The 27,707-nt window shown below is 34.8% G+C and overlaps 1 protein-coding gene across 3 annotated transcripts in view; it reads right to left on the reverse strand.

Annotated features, from left to right (window-relative positions):
- Positions 1-27,707, reverse strand: part of SCAPER (S-phase cyclin A associated protein in the ER) — a 473,879-nt gene that overhangs the window by 240,384 nt on the left and 205,788 nt on the right. For all 3 annotated transcript variants that reach the window (XM_057544059.1, XM_057544058.1, XM_057544060.1), the window contains exon 21: positions 13,344-13,480. In XM_057544059.1, coding sequence (XP_057400042.1) covers positions 13,344-13,480 — 137 coding nt within the window. The remainder of the gene's footprint in view (positions 1-13,343; positions 13,481-27,707) is intronic.

A 27,707-nucleotide genomic window follows, 5' to 3' on the forward strand; every position in this document is an offset into this window, starting at 1 on the left:
ACACCACCAACTTCTTCCTGCCTCCCTCTCTCACATAATCTATCTCAGATTTCTTTCTTGTATCTATCTACTCCTCCACATGTCTGTGCCAAACATTCTGGCATCTAATTTTGATCCTTACTGAACCACTGTCTAACTACTTTGTGTGAGGAAGTTTTTTTTGTTTTTCTCTAAGTATGGCCTTTAGAAAGCCATTGTATTTTGTAAGCCTAAGTTTTCCGCATTTGTAAGATGAGGGAATACAACTAGCTAATTTTTAAAGGTCTTTTCTAGCTCTAAGATTCCATGATTCTAAATTCTTATAAACAGTAGGTATAAAATTGTTAGGTAGGGACTTCCCTGGTGGCACAGTGGTTAAGAATCCGCCTGCCAATGCAGGGGACACGGGTTCGAGCCCTGTTCCGGGAAGATCCCACATACTGCGGAGCAACTAAGCCCGTGTGCCACAACTACTGAGCCTGCGCTCTAGAGCCCGCGAGCCACAACTACTGAGTCCACAGGCCACAACTACTGAAGCACATGCGCCTAGAGCCCGTGCTCCACAACAAGAGAAGCCACCACAATGAGAAGCCTGCATCCTGCAACGAAGAGTAGCCCCCGCTCGCCACAACTAGAGAAAGCCTACATGCAGCAACGAAGACCCAACACATCCAAAATATAAATAAATTTATTTTAAAAATTGTTAGGTAGATTAGAAGCTGTTGCGAGCTTGCTAAAATGTAGATTCCTCACCTAAAACCAAGTTAATCAGAATCAACTGGCTGAAGCCCAAGAATCTATCTTTTAAATAGGATACCAAGTGATGCTGATGTAAGGGGTCAAAGACTACAGTTTGAAAATCATTGTCCTGTTTCATGATTTGATCTATATTAACAAAACAACATAAAACTTATGATTTATTGAGTTTTCTCTTAGATACTAGGCCAGTAGTTTCTAGAGTATGATGTGATGCCAGGGGGTCTCGGAGAATCTTTCAGAGGCACAAGGTAAAAACTCATTCATTCTCATTCTCTTACAAGCATACAATGGAGGTGAGACTATATGGCATGTGATATTACAACACAGAAGCAAATTTGAGAATCCAGCTCTATTTATTAAGCCAGACATTAAGAAAATTAACATGACTTCTTATTAAATTTTTTGCTTGTTTTGGAAAAGTTATTTTTCATAAAATTTTTTTCATTTTTAGACCCTTTGTTTTATAAATTTATGTATTATTGCTTTGGCTAGAACTCACAGAATTATGTTCAAGACCAAGGGGGATAGTCTTTTTGCTTTGCTCCTGGTTTTAAAAGGAAGCATTTAATGGTTCACTATAAAACTGGTTATAGTTAGTTGGTTTAAAATAGATATGCTTTAGTAAGCTGGACAAGCACCCTTATTTCTTTTTTAGAAATTTAAGAACTCACTGTGAATATACCTAGTACTGAAAACTTAAGAAATAACATGCTTCAACTACTTTTTATACTATTACTCTGTAGCTCCCATTTCCAGATATGTAGACCCTCATATCATTTGTAAATCAAGTTCACTCACATGGTGCTTTACTTCCTTGTACTACCAGCATAATACAGCTCATCTGACTGTGAAATACAGATCTTTTAATCTATTCAAAGTAACTCAATACATATTATACTTAGTATGTACACTTTCAGAATGGAGCTTTGTTTTCAACCGTAGTCGCTTTCCCCAGCTTAAATTTTTTGGTACCGTCTTTTTATTACTTGGATTTTGAGCCTTAAAGTTTTATGATTATAAATGACAAAGATTAACACAGTTTAGAAGTTGATTGGCTAAAAATAAACTAAATAAAAGGTATACTCATAACAACTATGATCGGTCAAGAGAGTGAGTGTCAGGAGAAAGAATAAATCATCGTGAATGGCTGAAGGAAGTGCGAAGCAGTGAAGAGAACCACTAGGACAATCAAGACCTTCTTCACTGTTCCTGCATTTTTCCATAGTATTACAATGCAACCCATGCCCTGTGTAGGAGCAGTTCTCCCACAGGATGGAAGTAAGTGGATTGTGATTTTCCTCCTTTAAACAAAATCTAGTATTTGGCTTTGTTTCCCAGAAATCTGGGGAAGTCTTTATCCTGGTAGAAGTATAACTATGGAAGTCTTTATCCTGGAGGAAGCATAGTGACAGGTGAAGCAGTGGGGACTAAGGAGCAGCTCAGATCTGCCTTAAACAACTTTAGTTCTATTTTTGTTTAATTGAAGTATAATTGGCATACAATGTTATATTAGTTACAGGTGACAACATAGTGATTTGACATTTATATAAATTACAAGATGATTACCTCAATAAGTCTAGTTACCACCTGTCACCATTTAAAGTTATTACAATATTATTGATTATATTCTGTATATTACATTCCCATGACTTATTTATTTTATAACAGGAAGTATCCCCTTCATTTGTATCTTCCTTGTCTCTTACCCCCTGCTCTCTGGCAACCACCAGTTTGTTCTCTGTATCTATAAATCTGTTTCTGTTTTGTCTTGTTAACTTTTGTTTTTTTAGATTCCATATGTAAGTGAAATCATAAGGTATTTGTCTTTCTCTGTCTGACTGACTTCATTTAGCATACCATCCTCCAGGTCTATTCATGTTATCAAAAATGGCAAGATCTCATTCCTTTTTATGGGTGACTAATATTCCATTGTGTGTGTTTGTGTGTGTGTGTGTGTGTGTCGCATCTTCTTTATCCATTCATCTGTTTATAGACATTTAAGTTGCTTCCAAATCTTGGCTATTGTAAATAATGCTGCAGTGATCACAGGAGTCCATGTATCTTTGTGAATTAGTTTTCTTTTTGGGGGGTCATTACCTAGAAGTGAAATTTCTGGATTGTATGGTAGTTCTATTTTTAATTTTTTGAGGAATCTCCATACTGTTTTCCATAATGGCTGCATCAATTTACATTCCTACCAATGGTGAACAAGGGTTTCTTTTTCTCCATGCCCTCCCCAACACTTGTTATGTCTTTTTGATAATAGCCATTTTAACAGGTATGAGGTGGTGTCTCATTGTGATTTTGATTTGCATTTCCCTGATGATTAGAGATGTTGAGCAATTTTTCATGTGCCTGTTGGCCATCTGTATGTCTTTGGAAAAATGTCTGTTCAGGTCCTCTGCCCATTTTCTAATCAAATTTTTCCTGTTTTTGGTATTTAGTTGTATGAGTTCTTCATATATTCTGAATATTAACCCCTTATCAGGTATATGATTTGCAAATATCTTCTCCAATTCAGTAGGGTGGCTTTTTGTTTTGTTGCTGGTTTCCTTCACTGTACAGAAGCTTTTAAGTTTAGTCCCATTTGCTTATTTTTGCTATTTTTTCCTTTGCTTGAGGACTCAGATCCACATATATGTATCACTAATACTGATGTCAAAGAGCTGACTGCCTATGTTTTCTTCTAGTAGTTTTATGGTTTCAGGTCTTACATTCAAGTTTGTAATCTATTCTGAGCTTATTTTTATATGTGGTATAAGATAGTGGTCCAGATTCTTTCTATTCCATCAAGTTGTCCAGTTTTCCCAACACCATTTATTGAAGAAACTGTCTTTTCCCATTGTATAACCTTGACTCCTTCGTTGTAGATTAACTGATCACATGTGCATAGGCTTATTCATGGGCTCTCTATTCTGTTCCAGTGATCTATATGTCTGTTCTTGTGCCAGTACCATACTGTTTTGATTACTATTGCTTCATAGTATGCAGTTGGCCCTCTGTGTCTATAGGTTCAACCTCCATGGATTCAACCAACCACAGACTGATAATATTAGAAAAAAATATTAGAAAAAATATTAGAGAATATTAGACTGAAAATATTAGAAAGTTCCAAAAAGCTTAAATTCGCTGTGTGTCAGCAACTATTTACAAAGCATTTACAACTATTTACAGAGCATTTAAATTGTGTTAGGTATTATAAGTAAGTTAGAGACGATCTAAAGTACATGGGATGATGTGTATAGGTTATATGCAAATAGTATGCCATTTTTATATGGGGGACTTGAACATCCACATAGTTTGGTATCCACAGGGGGTCCTGAAACCAATCTCCTGCAGATACTGATGGACAACTGTAGTTTGAAGTCAGGAAGTATGATACCTGTAGATTTTTTCTCCCTTCCCAAGATTGCTTTGGCAAGTGTCCATTGACAGATGGATGGATAAGGAAGATGTGGCACATATATACAAAGGAATATTACTCAGCCATAAAAAATTGAATTATTTGTAGTGAGGTGGATGGACCTAGAGTCTGTTATACAGAGTGAAGTAAGTCAGAAAGAGAGAAACAAATACCATATGCTAACACATATATATGGAATCAAAAAAAAAAAGTTCTGAAGAACCTAGGGGCAGGACAGGAATAAAGACACAGATGTAGAGAATGGACTTGAGGACATGGGGAGGGGGAAGGGTAAGCTGGGACGAAGTGAGAGAGTGGCATGGACTTATATATACTACCAAATGTAAAATAGATAGCTAGTGGGAAGCAGCTGCATAGCACAGGGAGATCAGCTTGGTGCTTTGTGACCACCTAGAGGGGTGGGAGGGAGACGCGATGGGGAGGAGATGTGGGGATGTATGTGTATGTATAGTTGATTCACTTTGTTGTAGAGCAGAAACTAGCACACCATTGTAAAGCAACTGTACTCCAATGGGGATGTTAAAAAAAAAAAAAAAGATTGCTTTGGCTATTCAGGGTCTTTTGTGGTTCCATACAAATTTTAGGATAATTTGTTCCAGTTATATGGAATATGCTATTGGTATTTTGATAGGGATTACATTGGCTCTGCATATTGTTTTGGGTACTATGGCTATTTTAACAACATTAATTCTTCCAATCCATGAGCACAGTATAACTTTCCATTTATTTATATTATCTTTAAATTCTTTCATCAATGATGAATAGTTTTTATCTTCTTGCTTAAATTTATCCCCAGATATTTTATTCTTCTTGATACACCTGCAAATGGGATTGTTTTCTTAATTTCTCTTTCTGATTGATAGTTTATTATTAGTGTATACAAATGCAACAGACTTCTGTGTATTAATTTTGTATCCTGCAACTTCACTGAATTCATTTATTAGGTCTAATAGATTTTTGATGAAGTGTTTACAGTTTCCAATTCATAGTATCATGTCATCTGCAAATAGTGATAGTTTTACTTCTTCCTTTCCAATTCGGATGCCTTTTATTTCTTTTTCTTGTCTGACTGCTATGGCTAGGAGTTTTAATAATATGTTAAATACCAGAGAGTGGGTACCTTTGTCTTGCTCCTGATCTTAGAGGAAAAGCTTTCACCTTTTTACTGTTGAAAGTGATGTCACTTGTGAATATGTCATATATAGCCTTTATTATGTTGAGGTACATTCTCCCTATGACCACTTTGTTGAGAGTTTTGATCATAAATGTATGTTAAATTTTGTCAAATGCTTTTTCTGCATCTATTGTGGTTATTATATGGTTTTTATCCTTCATTTTGTTAATGTTTTGTATCACACTGATTGATTTGCAGGTGCTAAACAGTCCTCTCATTTGTGGAATAAATCCCACTTGATTATGGTATATGATCCTTTTTATTGCTGAATTTGGTTTGCTAATATTTTGCTGAAGCTTTTTGCCTCTATGTTCATCAAGGATATTGGCCTCTAATTTTCTTATTTTGTAGAGTCTTTTTCTGGTTTTAGCATTAGGTGATACAGGCCTCATAGAATGAGTTTGGAAGCCTTCCTTCCTCTTCAGTTTTTTGGAACAGTTTGAGAAGAACAGGTATTTACTCTTCTTTAAATATTTGGTAGAATTCATCTGTGAAGCTGCCTGGTCCTGTACTTTTGTATGCTGCAAGTTTTTTTTTTTTTTAATTACTGATACACTTTCATTACTAGTGATTGGTCTATTCAGATTTTCTATTTCTTCCTGATTCAGTGTTGGAAGATGGTATATTTAGGAATTGTATATATAGGAGTTTATCCATTTCTCCTAAATTGCACAATTGTTCATGTTTAATTGTTTGCAGTAGCCTCTCTTTCATTTCTGATTGTATTTTTTTGTGCCCTCTCTTTTTATTGAAGAGTCTGGCTAAAGGTTTGCCAATTTTGTTTATCTTTGCAAAGAACCAGCTCTTAGTTTCACTGATCTTTTCTATTGTATTTTTCACCTCTATTACATTTATTTCTGTTCTGATCTTTTTTGTTTTTAACATCTTTATTGGAGTATAATTGCTTTACAATGTTGTGTTAGTTGCTGCTGTATAACAAAGTGAATCAGCTATATGTATACATATATCCCCAAATCTCCTCCCTCTTGTGTCTCCCTCCCATCCTCCCTATCCCACCCCTCTAGGTGGACATAAAGCACCGAGCTGATCTCCCTGTGCTATGCAGCTCCTTCCCACTAGCTATCTATTTTACATTTGGTAGTGTATATATGTCCATGCCACACTCTCACTTCATCCCAACTTACCCTTCACCCTCCCCATGTCCTCAAGTCCATTCTCTGCATCTGTGTCTTTATTCCTGTCCTGCCCCTAGGCTCTTCAGAACGATTTTCTTTTTTTTTGTTGGATTCCATATATATGTGTTAGCATATGGTATTTGTTTTTCTCTTTCTGACTTACTTCACTCTCTGTATGACAGACTCTAGGTCCATCCACCTCACTACAAATAACTCAATTTCATTTCTTTTTATGGTTGAGTAATATTCCATTGTATATAAGTGCCACATCTTCTTTAGCCATTCATCTGTCAGTGGACACTTACGTTGTTTCCATGTCCTGGCTATTGTAAATAGAGCTGCAATGAACATTGTGGTACATGACTCTTTGGGAATTATGGTTTTCTCAGGGTATATGCCCAGTAGTGGGATTGCTGGGTCATATGGTAGTTCTATTTTTAGCTTTTTAAGGAACCCCCATACTGTTCTCCATAGTGGAGGCCACCAACATCCTGATACCAAAAGCAGGCAAAGATGTCACAAAAAAAGAAAACTACAGGCCAATATCACTGATGAATATAGATGCAAAAATCTTCAACAAAATACTAGCAAACAGAATCCAAAAGCACATTAAAAGGATCATACACCATGGTCAAGTGGGGTTTATCCCAGGAATGCAAGGATTCTTCAATATACACAAATCAATATGATAAACCATATTAACAAACTAAAGGAGAAAAAACATATGATCATCTCAATAGATGCAGAAAAAGCTTTTGACAAAATTCAACACCCATTTATGATAAAATAACCCTCCAGAAAGCGGGCATAGAGGGAACTTACCTCAACATAATAAAGGCCATATATGACAAACCCACAGCCAACATCATTCTCAATGGTAAAAAACCATTTCCACTAAGATCAGGAACAAGACAAGGCTGCCCACTCTCACCACTATTATTCAACAGAGTTTTGGAAGTTTTAGCCACAGCAATCAGAGAAGAAAAAGAAATAAAAGGAATCCAAACCAGAAAAGAATTAAAACTGTCACTGTTTGCAGATAACATGATACTATACCTAGAGAATCCTAAAGATGCTACCAGAAAACGACTAGAGCTAATCAATGAATTTGGTAGTAGCAGGATACAAAATTCATGCACAGAAATCTCTTGCATTCCTATACACTAATGATGAAAAATCTGAAAGAGAAATTAAGAAAACACTCCCATTTACCATTGCAACAAAAAGAATAAAATACCTAGGAATAAATCTGCTCTGATCTTTATTATTTCCTTCTTTCTACTAACTTTGGCCCTCATTTCTTCTTCTCTTTCTAGTTGCTTTAGGTGTAAGGTTAGATTATTTATTGGAGATTTTTCTTGTTTCTTGAGGTAGGTCTGTATCCCTATAAATTCCCTCTTAGAACTACTTTTGCTACAGCCCATAGGTTTTCAAAGGTTGTTTTTCCACTTTTATTTGTCTCAAGGTATTGATATTTTTTTGACTTTCTCTTTGATTTCTTTTTTGACCCATTGATTAGTTAGTTTCATGTTGTTTAGTCTCCATATGTGTGGTTTTTGTTTTCAGTTTTCTTCTTGTAGTTGATTTCCAGTTTCATACCATTGTGGTCAGAAAATGTTTTAAATGATTTCAATCTTCTTAAATTCAGTAAGACTTGTTTTGTGTCCTAGCATGTGCTCCATCCTAGAGAATGTTCCATGTGCACTTGAGAAGAATGTAAATTCTGCAGTCTTGGGATGGAATGGCTATACATATCTGTTAAGTCTATCTGGTCTAATGTGTTGTTTAAGGCCAGGGCCCCCTTACTGATTTTCTGTTTTGGTGATCTATCCATTGCTAAATTGGGGTACTGAAGTCATATGCTATTAATGTATTGCTATCAATCTGTTTTTTACATCTATTAATATTTGCTTTATATATTTAATATAGGTGCTCCTATGTTGGGTGCATAAATATTTACAGATGAATAGAGAACAGTGAGATGGTAGACTTAAAACAACCCCAGCAATAATTTCATTAAATGTAAATTGATTAAAAACTGCAAATAATAGACACTATTACACTGGATAAAAAGGGAAGATTAAATCATAGGACAATTATAGGAGATGCTCAAAATATATAAAAAGACACAGTTGTAAGTTTAAAACTAAAAGAATTGGAAAAAATTTATCATGTAAATAATAAGTGGAAATGGTAATTATTAGCATTAGAAAAAGTGGACTTCAGCAGAAGGGATAGTTACCAGATATAAAGAAGGACACTTTATAATGGTAATGTGATCAATTTGTCAAGAAGATAAAATAATACTAAATTTGTATATATCTAGCAATAAAGCTTCAAAATTTGAAGCAAAACTGGAAAAAACTAACGTGAGAAATAGATAAATCCACAATTATATTTAGAAATGTTAATATTCTTCTTTTTGTAACTGATACAAGATGAAATGGACAATACCAGAGATAAAAATACAGATTTTAACAACACTATCAACCAAACACACCTAAGTGACACTACAGAAAATGCACTACCACAAGCAAAATATACATGCTTTTCAAGTAAACATGCAGCATTGACCAAGACAGACCAGATCAGATGCTGAAGATAAAAGTCTCAATAAATTTAAAGGAATTGAAATTGTGTGCAGTAGCATCTCTGACCACAGGAAAAAAAGGCAAAAAGATACACGAAAAGTTGCCAATTATTTGGAAATTAAGCAATACATTTCTAAGTAGCCAATGAGTCAGTGAAATTGAAAAATATTTTGAACTGAATGAAAATTAAGATACAACATCGAAAATACTGGAATACAGTTTAAGCAGGGTTTAGAGGAAATTTTATAGGTGTAATTTCAAATATTAGAAAAGAAGAGAGGTTTCAAGTCAGTAATCTAAGCTTCCACCTTAGGAATTTAGGAGAAAAGGCAAAATAAATATAGAGTAAAGACAGGTAAAAATAATAAAGTACATAAATCAATAAAATAGAAAACAAAAAAGTAGAGAAAAATCAATGACTGCAAAAGTTCATTCTTGAAAAGATTAATAAAACTGATAAATTCCTGGACAGAGTGATCAAAGAAAAAAAGAAAAAAAAAACAACAATTACAATTTTTAGGAATGAAAAAGTGTATGTCACTACAGATCCATACAGGCTTAATAAAATACGGGAATTTTTTTTTTAACTAGTTTTTAGAGCAGATTTAGGATCACAGTAAAATTGAAAGTTACAGAGATTTCCTATACACCTACTGCCCTGAACATGCATAGCCTCCTGCATGATCAGTGATGATGGCCATTCTGACCAGTGTGAGGTGATACCTCACTGTAGTTTTGATTTGCATTTCTCTAATAATTAGTGATGTTGAGCACCTTTTCATGTGTGTATTGGCCATCTGTATTTCTTCTTTGGAGAAACGTCTATTTAGGTCTTCTGCCCATTTTTTGATTGAGTTGTTTGTTTTTTTCTTATTGAGTTGTATGAGCTGTTTGTATATTTTAGAAGTTAAGCCCTTGTTGGTAGCATCTATATGGAAAAATAAACTTGGACCAATGCTTCCTATCATATCCACTAATTTATTTGAGATGGATCATAAATCTAAATGCCAAAGCTAAAATTACAAGGCTTCTAGAAAAAAAATATGGAGGCTTTTTAACCTCTGGTCAGACAAAAACCTCTTAGACAGAACCCAGAAAGCACAAGAACAAAAAAGAACATATTGATAAAATAGACTTCGTCACAATTTAAAAACTTTTGCTTATTAAAAGCTATCATTAACAAAATGTACAGGCAAGCTCCAGATTCAGAAAAAAATTCATAAGACACATATGTGACAAAGAACGTGTAGCTAGAATATATTAACAACTCAAAAATAAAGTGACAAAAAACTTTTAACATGTGCAAAAACCTTCAACAGACACATCATAAAGGAAGATATGAATGGTTAAAAAGCACATGGAAAGATACTCAATACATATCATTAGTCACTAGGGAAATGCAAATCAGAATCACAATGAGATACTACTATGCTCACACTGGAATTAGGTTAAAATTTTAAAAACTCACAATACCAAGTACTGACAAATTGTTGAGCAACTGGAACTCCCACAGTTTGCTGATGGGAGTGTAAAACAGTACAACCACTGTGGAAGTGTGGTATTATACTTTTAAGTATTTACCCAAGAGAAATGAAAATGTGTATACACCCAAAGACTTGATAGGAGCTTAATTTACAAATGCCAAAAATTGGAAACCCAAATGTCTATCAACATATGAACAGATAAAAATTTGTGGGACATGCACACAATGGATATGTTCAGCAATGAAAAAGAACAAACTACATACATGCCACAACACAGATAAGTCTGAAAAACAGTATACAGTTGACCCTTGAACAACATGCCTTTTAACTATGTGGGTCTACTTATACATGGATTGTTTCCAATAGCAAATACTATAGTACTACACAATCCCTGGTTGGTTGAACCCATGGTTGTGGAAACATGGATACAGAGGAACTGCAGATACGGAGGACCAATAAGTTATACGTGGATTTTTTGACTGTATGGAGAGTCAGTGCCCCTAACCCTCTCATTGTTCAAGGATCAACTGTACTTAGTAAAAGAAGCCAGCCACAAAGGAATCTGATTTCATTTGTATGTATTTCTAGAACAGGAAAAACTAATCTATAATGATAGAAAGCAGATCAGTGGTTACCAAGCACCAGGAGTGGTGGAAGACTGACTGGAAAGAGACACAAAGACACTCTGTGGAGTAACGGAAATGTTCTAAACTTTGATAGGAGTATGGTTTACATGAGTATCTAGATTTGGCAAAACTAAACAATCTGTACATTAGAGATCTCTACTTTCACTTAAATAAATCATACTGCAATGAAAAAAAAGTCTATAGATACAGATAAGTATGCATAAAAAGGATATATATGCCAAAATATTAGTATCAGAATTATAGTTTTTTTCCTATAACTTAAAGATTTTCTTTAATAAACTAGCATTACTATATATATAATATATATTATATTACTATATATATTAATTAATATATATATGTGTGTCTGGGTGTGTGTGTATATATATATATATATATATATATATATATATATATATATATATATATATATATATATATATATATATATATATATATATATATATATAAAACTATACTATACTTCCCTGAAGGACCTCACTGAAAAGGTGACATTTGAGCAAAGACCTGAAGGAGGTAAGGGAGCTAAGCTCTATAGATATAAGAAGGAAGAGCCGTCCAGGAAGAGGAAAACTGAAGTTTAAAAGCCCTGAGGTTTTGAGAAGAGAAGTGACGTGACAGATCACATTTTAACAGGTTCCCTTTGGCTAGCGTGTTTGGAATAGACAGTAAGGAGCCAAGGATAGAAACAAAGAAACTAGTCAGAGGAGTACGGCAATAATCCAGGTGAGATATGACGGAGGCTTGGTTGAAGGAGGAAGTAGTAATGCTAGAGAAAGACAGTCAAATTCTGAATGTATTTTAAAGCAAAGCTAACATTATTTGCAGTTAGATTGGATGAGTAGTGTGGGAGAAAGAAAAAGGTCAAGGACAACTTCAAGGGTTTTGGCATACACAACTAGAACAGAGTACCTGATCATTACGATAGAGAAGACTATGGGACAAGAAAGGGTTTTTTTGGGGGAGGGGTGTTGCAGAGAAGAAAGCAGGAGCTTGTTGTTTGGACATACTAAGTTTGAGTAAAACTAAAGATATATAAAATTGGTAGTCGTCAGCAAATGGAGAATATTTAAAGCCACAGAACTGGGTCAACAAGCCAAGGGAACGTGTACACAGAGGAAAAAAAAGAAAGGTCCAACGAATGGACCCTACAGAATTTCAGGATGTCAGCAAGTTCTTAGCACAAACTAGAAATGAAGGTCAGTAATACCCTGAAGTATATACTGCAAAACTATTTTTAGAAACTTGGAGGAACTTCAAAAAATACAATCAAAAGAGCCTTTTCTGTTCTTTGCCTGAATGAGTACTCTCAAGTTTTCACTGATTCTATAGATGAAATGGACACCTTTTAAAATTACAATCTGAAATTGGAAACTATAGAGAGATAACCCCTGTTCACCATTATTCTAGACCTGTATTTCTGTAATCCCATGGGTGAAGCTTCTCTATCTTTCAAACCATTTGGGAATAAAGGTATAACAACATATTCAGACTACCTTCCTTCAAATAGCAAAGAACTATCTTCTAAGGAGGAACTACATCTGTGTCGTCGAACAAGACTCATCAGTCATCAGATGATGCTCAAAGCTTGTGAGGTAATGATATACTACACAGCTGTCTGATCCTCAGATATCACTTTGGAGGCAGATGATAAACTACAGATCTGACAACTCACTTTCCATTTCAAGATATTTCTTGAACTTTTTCTTGTTGTGACAGGCTACCAAATTGATTAAACCTAGTCATGGGATTTGACACTACAGCCAGCAGACTTCTATTTGTTGATTGCTATTGATTTTCTTTGATACTTCATTTAAAAATCAATAGTTGGAAAGAAAAATAGGCTTGGTTTACACATACTTAAACATACTGTTGTATGCTGAAGGAGGCACAAGTTTGGCAGGGCTTTGGCATCCAATTATAAGAAGAGCTCTTAACAGGTGAAAGCAAGGGCTTTAGATCGATATGCAGTTTTCTTTCTCAATCAAAGAAAGTGGCTATAAATTAGGCTCATCAGTGTTATTTTCAAGGCTTTCTTGAAGCAAACAAGTTTAAACTTTTTTGGCGGGGAGAGAGGGTCTTCCTTGGATTTACATTAAAAAAGATACATCACTAAGTTTTTCTTTGTTTTTAAGGATATTTTTAGTACCTGAAGTTCATCCGGGCTTTTATCTTTTTGGCTTTTTTTTTGTTTTTTTGCCGCTCTTCTCCATCTTTCAAAGGCTCTGGTGGAGCTGCACTTTCAACCACAATGTCAATAATATACTTCTTTAAGGAAAGGTGCTCCTGCAAGATAAATTAATGAAATAATGGTGATGATGATGATGATTAAGAAATAACATAGCATTGGTACAGACTACAGTGAGTATAAAAGAATATATAGATGAAAGTAAAAGTAATCTCTATGAAATACTGGTTTCAAAAATTGCTTGGGGAAAAATTGAAGAAACTGTTTTACCTGAGATTTTCATTGACTCATCAAACCTTTGCTGCACATCAATTGTGCTAAATGCTAAGGATACAGCGACATATCCCTCTGCCTTGCAACCCTACACTGCAGTAGGAGAGGTAAAATATGTGCACAAATATATAATACCAAGCTTGAGAGTTAGAGTGCTATAGGAGCTCAAAAGGGGAAACAAGATCACTGTTCACTCAGGGTGAAGAGGAAAGATTTTAAGAAGGAAGCACCACGTCTGCTATCCCTTGAAGGATGGATTGAATTTGAACATATGGATATTGGGGATGTGTGTATTTGTTTGGGCTGGTAGTTGGTAAAGGTGGCAGGAAGGAGAAAGGAAAAGGGTATCTCAGAAAACAGGCAGAGATGAGAAAGTGGAAGGTGGTTACTGGCAGCAGAAGTTGGCCCCACTGCCCTCCTTAGCCATCTTGGATTTTACAGCTCATCACTGTAATCACTCCCTTGCATGTACACAACTCACTTGCCCCTCTGTTCTTCTTTCATACTTGCATGGAAAAATCCTAACCCTAAATCCAACTCTTTCCTTACTCTGTACCCATAACCGAGCAGATTAATATGGCTATAATTACAAACCATGTTGACTACTCTAACTTTAAATTTATGACATTACACTTCAAATGGGCTCCAGTATTGAAAGGCAATCAAGCAACCTGAGTCTGCTTTACCCACATTCTCCTTCCTAGAAATTATTTTAGACCCTCTCCTTAAATTTCCAACACCATTAGAACTGTAGATCACTTCTTCTTCCCTGACACTCTTTCTTCACTAGGTTACTAGACATCACATTGTCCTCCTAACTCCAGCTGTACCTTCTACGTTTTCCTTGCTAGATCCTTTTCCTCTTCTTGACTGGAAAATGTTAAACATCTCAGATCTATCCTCAGATCCTCCTTCTTCTCTATTCAAACTTATCCATCAAGTGCAGTGACTTGAAATATTATTCACACAGGCAATTCTCAAATTTTTATCCCTAGTCCAGACCTCTCCCCTGAACTCCATTCCTATATCAAACTGTCTCCTGAAAATCTCCACTTAAGTACAATATTTCCACCATAAGCATTTCCAAAATAATATTCTACAACAAAACTCTTACGCTCCCAATATAAATTGTTCTTAGAGTGTTCAGTAAATGGTACCACTATTTGTACAATTGCTCACATCTAATACACTAGTAAATCCTATCAGCTCTACTTTCAAATATACCCATATTAATCCCAATTCAATCACTTCTCCCCACCACCATCACCTAGTCTAAGGCATCATCAGCTCTCATCCATATTATCGCAATAGCCTCTTAAATGTTCTTGCAGCTTCTATGATCTCCAAATCTTTTCTTTACAAAATCAGCAACTTTTAAAAATATAAATCACATCATATCATTCGTCTTATCAAAATCTTGAGTTCTCATCACATTTAGGGTCAAATCCAAAGTCCTTACCATGGCCTACTAAGCCCCCACATCATCAACCTCTCTCACCTCATCTTACACTACTCTCTCCTTTGTTCACTCCTTTCTATCCACAGTGGAGTGGATGCTGTTCCTCACATTCATCAGGAATGGTATTGCGTCAGGACTCTTGTTTCCTTAGCCAAGAATATTCTTCTCCAAGTACTTGCATAGTCTTAGGTAAAATGAACACCCAATCTTAAGTAACACCTTCTATGATTTGCCATCTTCTTATTTTGTTTATTTTTCTTCATAGGATTGTCTAATATTAGTGCCTAACATCAATATTCATTTGCAATCTCCTGCACTAGAATATAAGTTTCATGAGGGCACTGACTTCGTTTTGCTCAGTGGTGTTTCAGTGTCTGGTACTGTGCCTGGCATATGGTAGGCACTCAATAAGTAAATGTTAAATGAATGATTAGAAGAGGGTGAGGCAATAAGATCTAAAATAGTATTTGTAGTCAAATGAATGAAGGTGGTCAAAACGTACAAAGTTCCAGTTATAAGATAAATAAATCCTGGGAATGTAATGTACAACATAGTGACTATAGTTAACAATACTGTATTGTATATTTGAAAGTTGCTAAGAGAATAGATCCTGAAAGTTCTCATCACAAGAAAAAAAAATTGTTAACTATGTGTGGTGATAGACTGTAACTAAACTTATATGGTAAGTAAGTTTACATTTCACACACTATGTATATCAAACATTACGTTGTATACCTAAAACTAACACAAATGTTCTGTCAATTATATCTCAATTAAAAAAAAGACAAAAATAGTATTTATGAGGGTTTATTCTACAACATACATTGAGGTAAGTACTTTACATATTATCATTCAGTCCTTTAAACTATACTAGAAGGTATATATTGTTATTATTCCCATTTTAACTATGAGGAAACAAACACAGAATCAAATAACTTTTCTGAAGTTAAAAGGTCAAGATCATGACTAAGTGGATTTGCAGGTAGTAGTGATAGAGCCTAAGTTTAAACCCAGACAGTATGATTATGGAGTCTATATTCTTGACTAGTACCTTACATATATGGCTGGAAAATGAGTTTGAGTCATAGAGTTGTGCTCATTATGAAACTTTTATGCTTAGTGAAGTCAGACAGAGAAAGACAAATCTTTTATGTTCTCTCTTATATGTGGAATCCAAAAAATAAAACAAATGTATATAACAAAACAGAAACAGACTCACAGTCACAGAGAACAAACTAGTGGTTACCACTGGGGCGAGGGATGGGGAGGGGCAAGACAATGGAAGGGGATTAACAGGTACAAGCTACTAGTTATGAAATAAATAAGATACAAGGATGTAGTGTACAGCACAGGGAATATAAATATATATATGTTATATAATATATAACTGTAAATGGAGTATAATCTATGTAAATATTGATTCACTGTGTTGTACAACTGACACTAATATAAGATTGTAAATCAACCATACTTCAATAAAAAAAGAAACTTTTCAATTCGTAAACCTACCAAAAAAGCAAAACAGAAACTCCACAACTAAAGGCAGAAAATATTCTCTCAAATGCAGAAGCAATTATTTTCTTTATTTAATCATTTATTAAATACTTACTGTGATCAGCAAAGGGCTAAAGTGCATACATTATTTCCTAAAATCTTCACAACCCCATAGAACAGGTGGCAATATGTTTACATTTTACAGATATGTAACAAAGGCTCAAAGAGGTTCAATATTATGTCCATGACCACAAAACTCAAGTTCAAAACCACAACTGGCTGACTTCACAAGACCAACCTTTTTTACTACTCCACATTCCCTCCCCCTACACTGCTCATGTGGGCTGAGTTTCTGACATCTAATTTCTATCACTGCGTTAAGGAAAGGAAATCTTCTAAATGACATCTTCAATTTTGTGAAAAGTTCAATTATACTATTTTCAGTTGTACATAAATGTTATTTACATATCTAATAGAATCCATTAAGTATTAATAGGATCCTTATTACAAAAATGCAGACATTATATAGAAAAATTTGGATTCTATCCAGAACAAAAAAATTGCATCTTTTAAAAAGACATTACATTTACATACACATTCACACATACAACACACATCATGCACTCAAATTTATGTTAATTTTTTAAAAACCTCAAAACTAAAAACAAATGAGAATATATATTTTTGTTTGATTTAACTTTTTTCTTAATACAAAATCAACGTGTTAATTATAGAAAATATGAATAAAACTAAGAAATAAAAATCTCATAATCTTAACACCTAAAAATAATTATTTGAGTATATCATCCAGACATTTTTCTCATATATATTTTTATTAAAATGGGCATACCTTTTATAATATTTTATAATCTCCTTTTTAAATTTAATATTGCAAATATATTCATACCATTAAATAATGTTCTAGAACATAATCTACTGATTATAGCAGTACACCTAATTTTACTAAATGCTTTTTTGTTAGATATTTGGATTTATTTTATTTATTCCATATAATAAATACCAGGGCAATAAATACTCCTATAGTTAAAATTTTTTTTTCTTTTTTTTTTAATGAGGAGAGGGGTTTTTAGTAGAGAGTGACAGGAGGACGGGGAGGTGGGGAATCTTCCAAGGTTTTGTTCTTTTTTTTTTTTTTTTTTTTTTTTTATTTATGGCTGTGTTGGGTCTTCGTTTCTGTGTGAGGGCTTCCTCTAGTTGCGGCAAGCGGGGGCCACTCTTCATTGCGGTGCGCGGGCCTCTCACTATCGTGGCCTCTCTTGTTGCGGAGCACAGGCTCCAGACGCGCAGGCTCACTAGTTGTGGCTCACGGGCCCAGTTGGTCCGTGGCATGTGGGATCTTCCCAGACCAGAGTTTGAACCCGTGTCCCCTGCATTGGCAGGCGGATTCTCAACCACTGCACCACCAGGGAAGCCTCAGGGATAATTGAGATAAAGGGGGAAAAAGCCTCGATAAAAGCAGAGCAGGGAAACAGAATCAAGAAATTTTAGAAAGCAAGTCACTATATTTTTCACAAAAACAATAGAAGAGGGAGCTCTAAGAAGTTAGAATAGGTACCCTGAGTCACAACTCATAAAAGTCTTATAAAACCAATTCCACATAAAAATAAGCAATACAAACGTATCAGGGTCAAATGTCAAACTTATTAAAAGAAAAAGAAAATAAGTAGAATAGCAACACTACAACAATGAAAACACACCAAAAAATCCACAGAAAAGATCAAAATGTAACCTTCTACTTCAAAATAAACTAAAACAAATACAGAAAATGTTCTAACACAAATTGCCATCCTAAAAACTCAGCATTTAGGTCACAAAACTCAATGAAGACTGCAAAAGAAAATAAATCATTTAAGAAATGAAGATAAAATAGATGACAAAAGAGTGAATAAACACAACAAATAATGCCTCAGACAACTAAAAGATAAAAGGTAGAAAAATACTTAAAGCAAAAGAAATAAAAATTATTTGAGAGTAAGTGGAAATACAGAAGATAGGGAAAGATGCAACAAACTGAATAGTAGTGCCTGAAAAAGAAAATCAAACCAAGGGAACAAATCAAATATTAAAAACTATAATTCAAGAAAACTTTCCTGAAAAAGAATATAATTAAATATTGAAAGAGTACACCACATATCTGAAAATATTGACCCAGAGTGGCTAATACCAAGACATACTGTATTACAATTTCTAAAAATATAATTTATAAAAAAAATTAGATTATCATCAGCCCTTTTGACAGCAATATTTTATGCCAGAAGAAAATGAAGTACAGTAGTCCCCCCTTATCCTTGGTTTCACTTTCTGTGGTTTCAGTTACCTGTGGTCACCAGGGTCTGAAAATATTAAATGGAAAATTCCAGAAATAAACAATTCATAAGTTTTAAATTGTGTATTGTTCTGAGTAGTGTGATGAAGTCTCACACCAACCTGCTACATGGCCTGGATGTAAATCTTCCTTTGTCCAGTGTTTCCATGCTGTACCTACCCATTAGTCACTTAGTAGCCATCTAGGTTATCAGATGGATTGTGGTACGGCAGTGCTTGTTTTTAAGTAACGTTATTTTACTTAATAATGGTCCCAAAGCACAGGAGTAGTGATATTGGCAATTCAGATATTCTCTTACTTGCCTAATTTATAAGTTAAACTTTATCACAGGTATTTATGTATAGGAAAAAACAATACAGCTGACCCTTGAAAAACATGGGGGTTAGTGATGCTAATCCCCACACAGTCAAAAATCTACATGTAATCTTACAGTTGGCCTTCCATGTTCGCATATTCAACCAACCACAGATCATTTTATTGAAAATAATCCATGTATAAGTGGACTTGCATAGTTCAAACCCGTGTTGTTCAAGGATTAACTGTATATATAGTATTTGGTACTATCCATGGTTTCAGGCATCCACTAGGGTCTTGGAACATATCTTCCAAGGATGAGAGGGGACTACTGTAATGTATTTAGTATTTTTTAAAGAAAGAAATGTGAGGTAAGGATTTTATATCCAGCAAAACCAACTTTCAAGTATGAAAAGCACAGATAAACTGTTATCAACATTTAAAAAAACCTCACAGAGGGGCTTCCCTGGTGGCGCAGTGGTTAAGAATCTGCCTGCCAATGCAGGGGACACAGGTTGGAGCCCAGGTCTGGGAAGATCCCACATGCCACGGAGCAACTAAGCTGGTGCGCCACAACTACTGAGCCTGCGCTCTAGAGCCCGCAAGCCACAACTACTGAAGCCAGCGTGCCTAGAGCCCGTGCTCCGCAACAAGAGAAGCCACCACAATGAGAAGCCCACGCACCACAACGAAGAGTAGCCCCTGCTTGCCGCAACTAGAGAAAAGCCCGCACACAGCAACGAAGACCCAACACAGCCAAAAATAAATAAATAAAAATTTAAAAAACCCAAAAAACCTCAGAGAATATTATTCTCATAAGACCTTTCTGAAGAATCTACTACAGAACAAGCCTCAGAAAACCAACATGACTAGAGAGACACAGACATAAGACTAGTGGTAAACATTACACATACACTTATAGAACTAAGACTACACTAGTGATTAAAAGCTAAAGAAATATAGTTATATAATGGCTATATGTCAGACTTTTCACAGAATTACTAATAAAAAAAGATGAGAATGGGGAAAACATGAAAAGAATTTTAAACTGTTCTCAGTAATTAACATTGGTGGTGGGATTATTAGTAATGTTATTCTAAGACTGCTGTGTGTGTAATGTGGGATGAAGTAAAGGAGATTATGGGTATTATAATTCTATCAGTCCCTGTGTCCTTTATACCCTGAATGCTTGGTATAGAAGAAAAGAGATACAGATACAATATGGAGGAGGTTAAATAAAATCCATGTAGTCCTGAATTTGAATTGTAAGAGTTCATGAGTCCATCATCATTTAATAAATAATACACGTATATGCACACACATATGTATATAAGAGCTTGTATGTAACATATGCACATATCACATACATTTTATTTCTTTATTCTCTAGTTCTGTTCACAGTGATCCACCCAGTAGCAATGACCATCCCTTCTTGTGCTCTTAAAATACCCTTTCTCAGTAAAAGTAATTAGGGCTTCTTAATGAAATAGTTAATCATAACCTAAATGTCTTGCCATACCAAGTAGCAAGGTAACTAACAAATTCAACTAGGCTCATGTCAAAAGAACTTGAGAGCAAACTTTAAGAGGCTCCCACTGACCAAAAGATAGCATAATTTGAGCTTTAAAAAAAGGAAATTTTCCAATGACTGAAACCCATCAAAAGTGTTTAATTACAGAGTGTATAATGATATATATTTTTAAAAAACTAATTGTGGACACGTTTGAAGGATAATAGGAAACCAACTCATTATACTGAAAACAGGTAAATAATCAAAATTTTAACCTGCCACTCAGTAAGCAAATAGTAGATGAGGGAAAGCATCTCTTTATAAATGTATTCCAAATAATAAATGCAAATGAAATGTATAATTACAATACCTCCTTTTCCATGAATTAATGGATTTGTGTCCATTAATCAAAACCCAAGAGCATCAACAGCTAATATGTCAACATCACAAAAAGAAAGACAATCAGACATTAAGTTCATCCTGATGAAAGAACTCAGTTCTTTCAAATACAGTTTTTCCAAATGGGTTGAACCTTAGCCTGATCAAGCCTCTAGATCCGCCTGCCCATGAGCAGGCAATAGAGAGTACAGAGGAACATACTGCAATGCAGCAGGCTGCACAGTAACAAAGCTTTAGCAAGTCACACAATTCTTCAGCTAGGAACTGAATTTCCCAGTCCCTCTTATAGCTAGTGGTAGCCATGTGACTGAATTCTCATCAATGGACTATGAATGTATGTTCAGTGTTAGAAGACCATTCACTTTCTTCCCCTTCTGCAAACTGGAACACAAAAGGGCCTATAACACAGCTCTGACTCTGAAGGGGAGGTCATATCTTAGGGGATAATAGAAACAGAAGATGGATCTCTGAAAAACCACATGGCATAAAGCCTTGGGACTGCTTACCTCAGGACTGACCACTTGGGATTGCTTACCTCAGGACTTTATTGTGAGAAATAAACTTCTATGTTCTTAAAATCACTGTATTTTTGTCACTATTACAGCAGATAAGTCTTTTCCCAAATTAATGCAATTATGTACAAAATTTTATAATAATTATATATATATATCTTTGCATTTTTATTTGTGTATACATATGTGCATAAAATGACTATAAGAAAATAAGGCAATGGGAGGGAGGCTCAAGAGGTAGGGGACGTGGGGACATGTGTATGTATATGGCCGATTTGCTTTGCTGTGCAACAGAAACTAACACAGTATTGTGAAGCAATTATACTCCAATAAAGATCTATTTTTTAAAAAAAGGTGGCAAATTACTAAAAGTTGTCACTAGATGATTGTGATAGATTTTTAATTCTCTCATTTATAATAAGCATGTATAATAGAAGGTAAATCATTTTAAAATAGCTCTTATGAGAAGAAATCTGGAATTGACTTCAAAAGAGTATTTGTGGAAAGTGAATGGAACGTCCATAAGGCAGGATAAGTTTATCATTGTTACAGCTGAGTGATAATTACATGGAGGCTTATCATATTATTCTGACTACTATTATAAATGTTTTAAATTCTCCACAATAATCAGTTTAGAAAATCTTGTAACAAGAAATAATTTGTACACATGCATCTTAAAATTCTATGCTTGGCTTGCTAAAAGGAGTAAATGAAATCACAATATTCCTATCTCTCAAGCATCTAAGAACTGGATTTAAAATGAAATTTACAAGTTTGAACACTTTTCAAGTGCTAAAAGTGTGTACTCCAAGTTTGAAATCTATTGTAAGGACAGAAGGAGACAATATCCTGCAGAAAATAATCCTTAATGACATCCTTTCTTAAGACCCCAAGGAACTGCCTAAGGTAAGAAAAATACAGCAATCTCATCTCCTTTTACCCGAAATGTTGCTTGCTTCAAGTTTTCTATAGTTCTGGTCATCCAAAAATAGAGCTTTTCAGAGACTGATAGTCCTGCCTCCATTCTATATGAACAACCAAATAGTTTCACAGCCCAGTCTACTTAATAATTAATAAATGTTCAGTTAAAAAAAAAAAGAAACTGTAAGTAATTTACTTCTGCAACAATATTTCTCTATAAATATATTCACACTGCAGTGAGATTTACAACAAAATATCAGCAGTAGGGAATTGATTACATAAATTATGGTACATGCATTAATATGATACTACACAGATTTGATTAGTTTCAAACAACAGTTATGATATTAAAAACATTCATTGTATAATGGTAAATAAAAATTCAGTAGATGCAAAAATCCTCAACAAAATACTAGCAAACAGAATCCAACAACACGTTAAAAGGATCATACACCATGACCAAGTGGGATTTATCCCAGGGATGCAAGGATTCTTCAATATACGCAAATCAATCAATGTGATACACCATATTAACAAACTGAAGAATAAAAACCATATGATCATCTCAATAGATGCAGAAAAAGCTTTTGACAAAATTCAACACCCACTTGTGATAAAAACTCTCCAGAAAGTGGGCATAGAGGGAACCTACCTCAACATAATAAAGGGCATATACGACAAACCCACAGCAAACATCATTCTCAATGCTGGAAAACTGAAAGCATTTCCTCTAAGATCAGGAACAAGACAAGGATGTCCACTCCCACCACTATTATTCAACATAGTTTTGGAAGTCCTAGCCACAGCAATCAGAGAAGAAAAAGAAATAAAAGGAATACAAATTGGAAAAGAAGAAGTAAAACTGTCACTGTTTGCAGATGACATGATACTATACAGAGAGAATTCTAAAAATGCCACCAGAAAATGACTAGAGCTAATCAATGAATTTGGTAAAGTTGCAGGATACAAAATTAATGCACAGAAATCTCTTGCATTCCTATACACTAATGATGAAAAATCTGAAAGAGAAATTAAGGAAACACTCCCATTTACCACTGCAACAAAAAGAATAAAATACCTAGGAATAAACCTACCTAGGGAGACAAAAGACCTGTATACAGAAAACTATAAGACACTGATGAAAGAAATTAAAGATGATACCAACAGATGGAGAGATATACCATGTTCCTGGATTGGAAGAATCAATATTGTGAAAATGACTATACTACCCAAATCAATCTACAGATTCAATGCAATCCCTATCAAATTACCAATGACATTTTTTACGGAGCTAGAACAAAAAATCTTAAAATTTGTATGGAGACACAAAGACCCCAAACAGCCAAAGCAGTCTTGATGGAAAAAAATGGAGCTGGAGGAATCAGACTCCCTGACTTCAGACTATATTACAAAGCTATAGTAATCAAGACAATATGGTACTGGCACAAAAACAGAAACATAGATCAATGGAACAAAATAGGAAGCCCAGAGATAAACCCACGCACCCATGGTCAACTAATCTATGACAAAGGAGGCAAGGATATACAATGGAGAAAAGACAGTCTCTTCAATAAGTGGTGCTGGGAAAACTGGACAGCTACATGTTAAAGAATGAAATTAGAACACTCCCTAACACCATACACAAAAATAAACTCAAAATGGATTAGAGACCTAAATATAATACCGGACACTATAAAAGTCTTAGAGGAAAATGTAGGAAGAACACTCTTTGACATAAATCACAGCAAGATCTTTTTTGATCCACCTCCTAGAGTAATGGAAATAAAAACAAAAATAAACAAATGGGACCTAATGAAACTTCAAAGCTTTTGCACAGCAAAGGAAACCATAAACAAGACGAAAAGACAACCCTCAGAATGGGAGAAAATATTTGCAAACGAATCAACAAAGGATTAATCTCCAAAATATATAAACAGCTCATGCAGCTCAATATTAAAAAAACAAACAACCCAATCCCAAAATGGGCAGAAGACCTAAATAGATATTTCTCCAAAGAAGGCATATAGACAGCCAAGAAGCACATGAAAAGCTGCTCAACATCACTAATTATTAGAGAAATGCAAATCAAAACTACAATGAGGTATCACCTCACACCAGTTAGAATGGGCATCATCAGAAAATCTACAAACAACAAATGCTGGAGAGGGTGTGGAGAAAAGGGGACCCTCTTGCACTGTTGGTGGGAATGTAAATTGATACAGCCACTATGGAGAACAGTATGGAGGTTCCTTAAAGAACTAAAAATAGAATTATCATATGATCCAGCAATCCCACTACTGGCATATACCCAGAGAAAACCATAATTCAAATGTTCATTGCAATGTTCATTGCAGCACTATTTACAATAGCCAGGTCATGGAAGTAACCTAAATGCCCATTGACAGATGAATGGATAAAGAAGATGTGGTACATATATACAATGGAATATTACTCAGCCAAAGAAAGGAATGAAATTGGGTCATTTGTTGAGACGTGGATGGATCTAGAGACTGTCATACAGAGTGAAGTAAGTCAGAAAGAGAAAAACAAATATCGTATATTAACGCATATATGTGGAACCTAGAAAAATGGTACAGGTGAACTGGTTTGCAGGGCAGAAATTGAGACACAGATGTAGAGAACAAACGTATGGACACCAACCAGGGAAAGCGGTGGGGTGGGGATGGTGGTGTGATGAATTGGACGATTGGGATTGACATGTATACACTGATGTGTATAAAATTGATGACTAATAAGAACCTGCTGTACAAAAAAAAAAATCAGTTATATAAATATGCAGGTGTAGATCCATTTATCTATTTTGTTCCACTTGTCTATTTTCCAATCTAGATACTAATACTACACCATCCTGATTGATATAACTTTTATAATAAGCCTTATAATCAGGTAGCATAACATCTCCAACTCTGTTCTTCTTTTTCCAAAGTGGTTTGGTTATGAATCAGTTTGTAAATTTTTACAAAAAAGTGGAGAAGTACTGAGATCTTCCTGAATGGAACACTTGTAGGATAGAGCCTGAGGATTTGCCCAAGCTGTTCTCATTTAAGTATTATTTCCTAAGCTCTGTATTTATCTAAAACAGAGATAATTTAGGAAAAAAAAAGTTAAATAAGCATATATATAATATGTATAAAAATTCTCAATTAAAAAGGGCTACCCTTTTAATACGTCTGATGAACTTAATGTGATTGAGAGACACCGATATTGCTGTTTCTATTATCTTGTGCGTGAGACCTATTAGATGTGTGAAAATACCCCTTGGAAAAGAAGTCTGTGTTAATATAATTGTACATTCTATGTTGTCATATGTAGCATATCACATAGACAACTGTCTGGCTGTACTTGGAAGACTTTTTGAAATCTGATTGCTACTCAATGATTTTCTGTTTTAAACAGTGTGAAACAGATCACATATGCAAGTAATAAGACCAAAAATCTTAAGACCAATGTATACAATTAAACCGCATAGGTTATATTCTTAAAAAAAAAAAAATGCAGGATTCAATCCTTGCAATGCAGCTTATATATAAATAAGTGTGGGGCTTCCCTTGTGGCGCAGTGGTTGAGAATCTGCCTGCCAATGCAGGGGACACGGGTTCGAGCCCTGGTCTGGGAAGATCCCACATGCCGCGGAGCAACTAGGCCCGTGAGCCACAACTACTGAGCCTGCGCGTCTGGAGCCTGTGCTCTGCAACAAGAGAGGCCGCGACAGTGAGAGGCCCGCGCACCGTGATGAAGAGTGGCCCCCACTCGCCGCAACTGGAGAAAGCCCTCACACAGAAACGAAGACCCAACACAGTCAAAAATAAAAATAATAAATAATAAATAAATAAATAAATAAGTGTGTAAGATTCATATATTCACATGTAAAGAGTTGAAAATTAGATCAAAATGTTAACAGTAGGCAAACTTTATTTTTCTCAAATTTTCCACAATTGATATATGTTAATATTTTAATTATTGTGAAATTAATGCTAATAAGGAAATGCAAGGAAAAGGCTAGCTATTTAAAGAAAAAAGGATTGGTCTGTTATTAGGTTACAGTTGCTACAGGCTCATTTGTGCTGCAGAAGAATAAGTATAACTACGTAAAAATACACTCATCTTTTTGTATCTATCCACAATCCTAATTATTATGGCACAGGCACAAGGAAAAGCAAAGTATACTCATTTCCAAAATATGAATCAATCAGGACCAAAAATCATCCAAAGGCCCCTGGATCTCCTTCTTTCCTATAAGAATTTAAAAAATACAACTCCTACCCTGGAATCCTGCTCAGTGCAAGTACTAATCTGCTACTAACAAGTCAGAAATGAGTCTTCATTGGCCATTCTCAGTATTTGACACTGTTAATTCTAAATATGCATTAAGAGGGAGACTTTTTCCTTAGGAATAGAAAAGCAAATCAATGCAGTGGAAACAGCACTGAACTGTGAGTCAAGATAGCTATACCAGGATAAATTCTACAACTCATGGCTAAGTGACTTCTCTGGGACTCACTTTCCTCAGTAGGAAAAAAAGAAAAGGGATTAGACAGTAAATTGTAAAGTCCCCCATTTTCTAACACTCTGAAAATGAATGTATCAAGCCCAAAAGCTAATTAATGATGGTTAACTGTGTACACACATACACACACACAAATTTAAGTCTAGTTTTAAAGTCACAGTTGTGACTTTTTATTTAAAAACAACATTGCTGCAATAAGAAATACCAGTAAAACATATAAGGAAACTAATACCTATACAGATGATCTCATCAAAGTTTATACCCTTCTTATTCTTTTAATTACCTTTTACAGCATACTAGACCAAACCCTGGCCTTTCTAACATAATTTACTATATTCAACGAAATAATTCATATTGAAGTTTATGACCTCGATATTCTATCAGACTCTTCCTAAAGGTTCTCATAGTTCTTTATTTTTTAAAAGAGACAGGAAAAATGTAAGCCATAGATAGGTTCATGATCTTTGGGAAAGAATGTCAAAGTTCTAAAAATAGTTGATTAGCAGGAAAATATAAATGACACAATATAGGATTTTATTAAACTATAATTATTATAGCTCTCTCAAGTGTTACCTCACAATAAACACA

Source organism: Balaenoptera acutorostrata, chromosome 3 (assembly GCF_949987535.1).
Source record: "Balaenoptera acutorostrata chromosome 3, mBalAcu1.1, whole genome shotgun sequence".
Classification (NCBI taxonomy): domain Eukaryota; kingdom Metazoa; phylum Chordata; class Mammalia; order Artiodactyla; family Balaenopteridae; genus Balaenoptera; species Balaenoptera acutorostrata.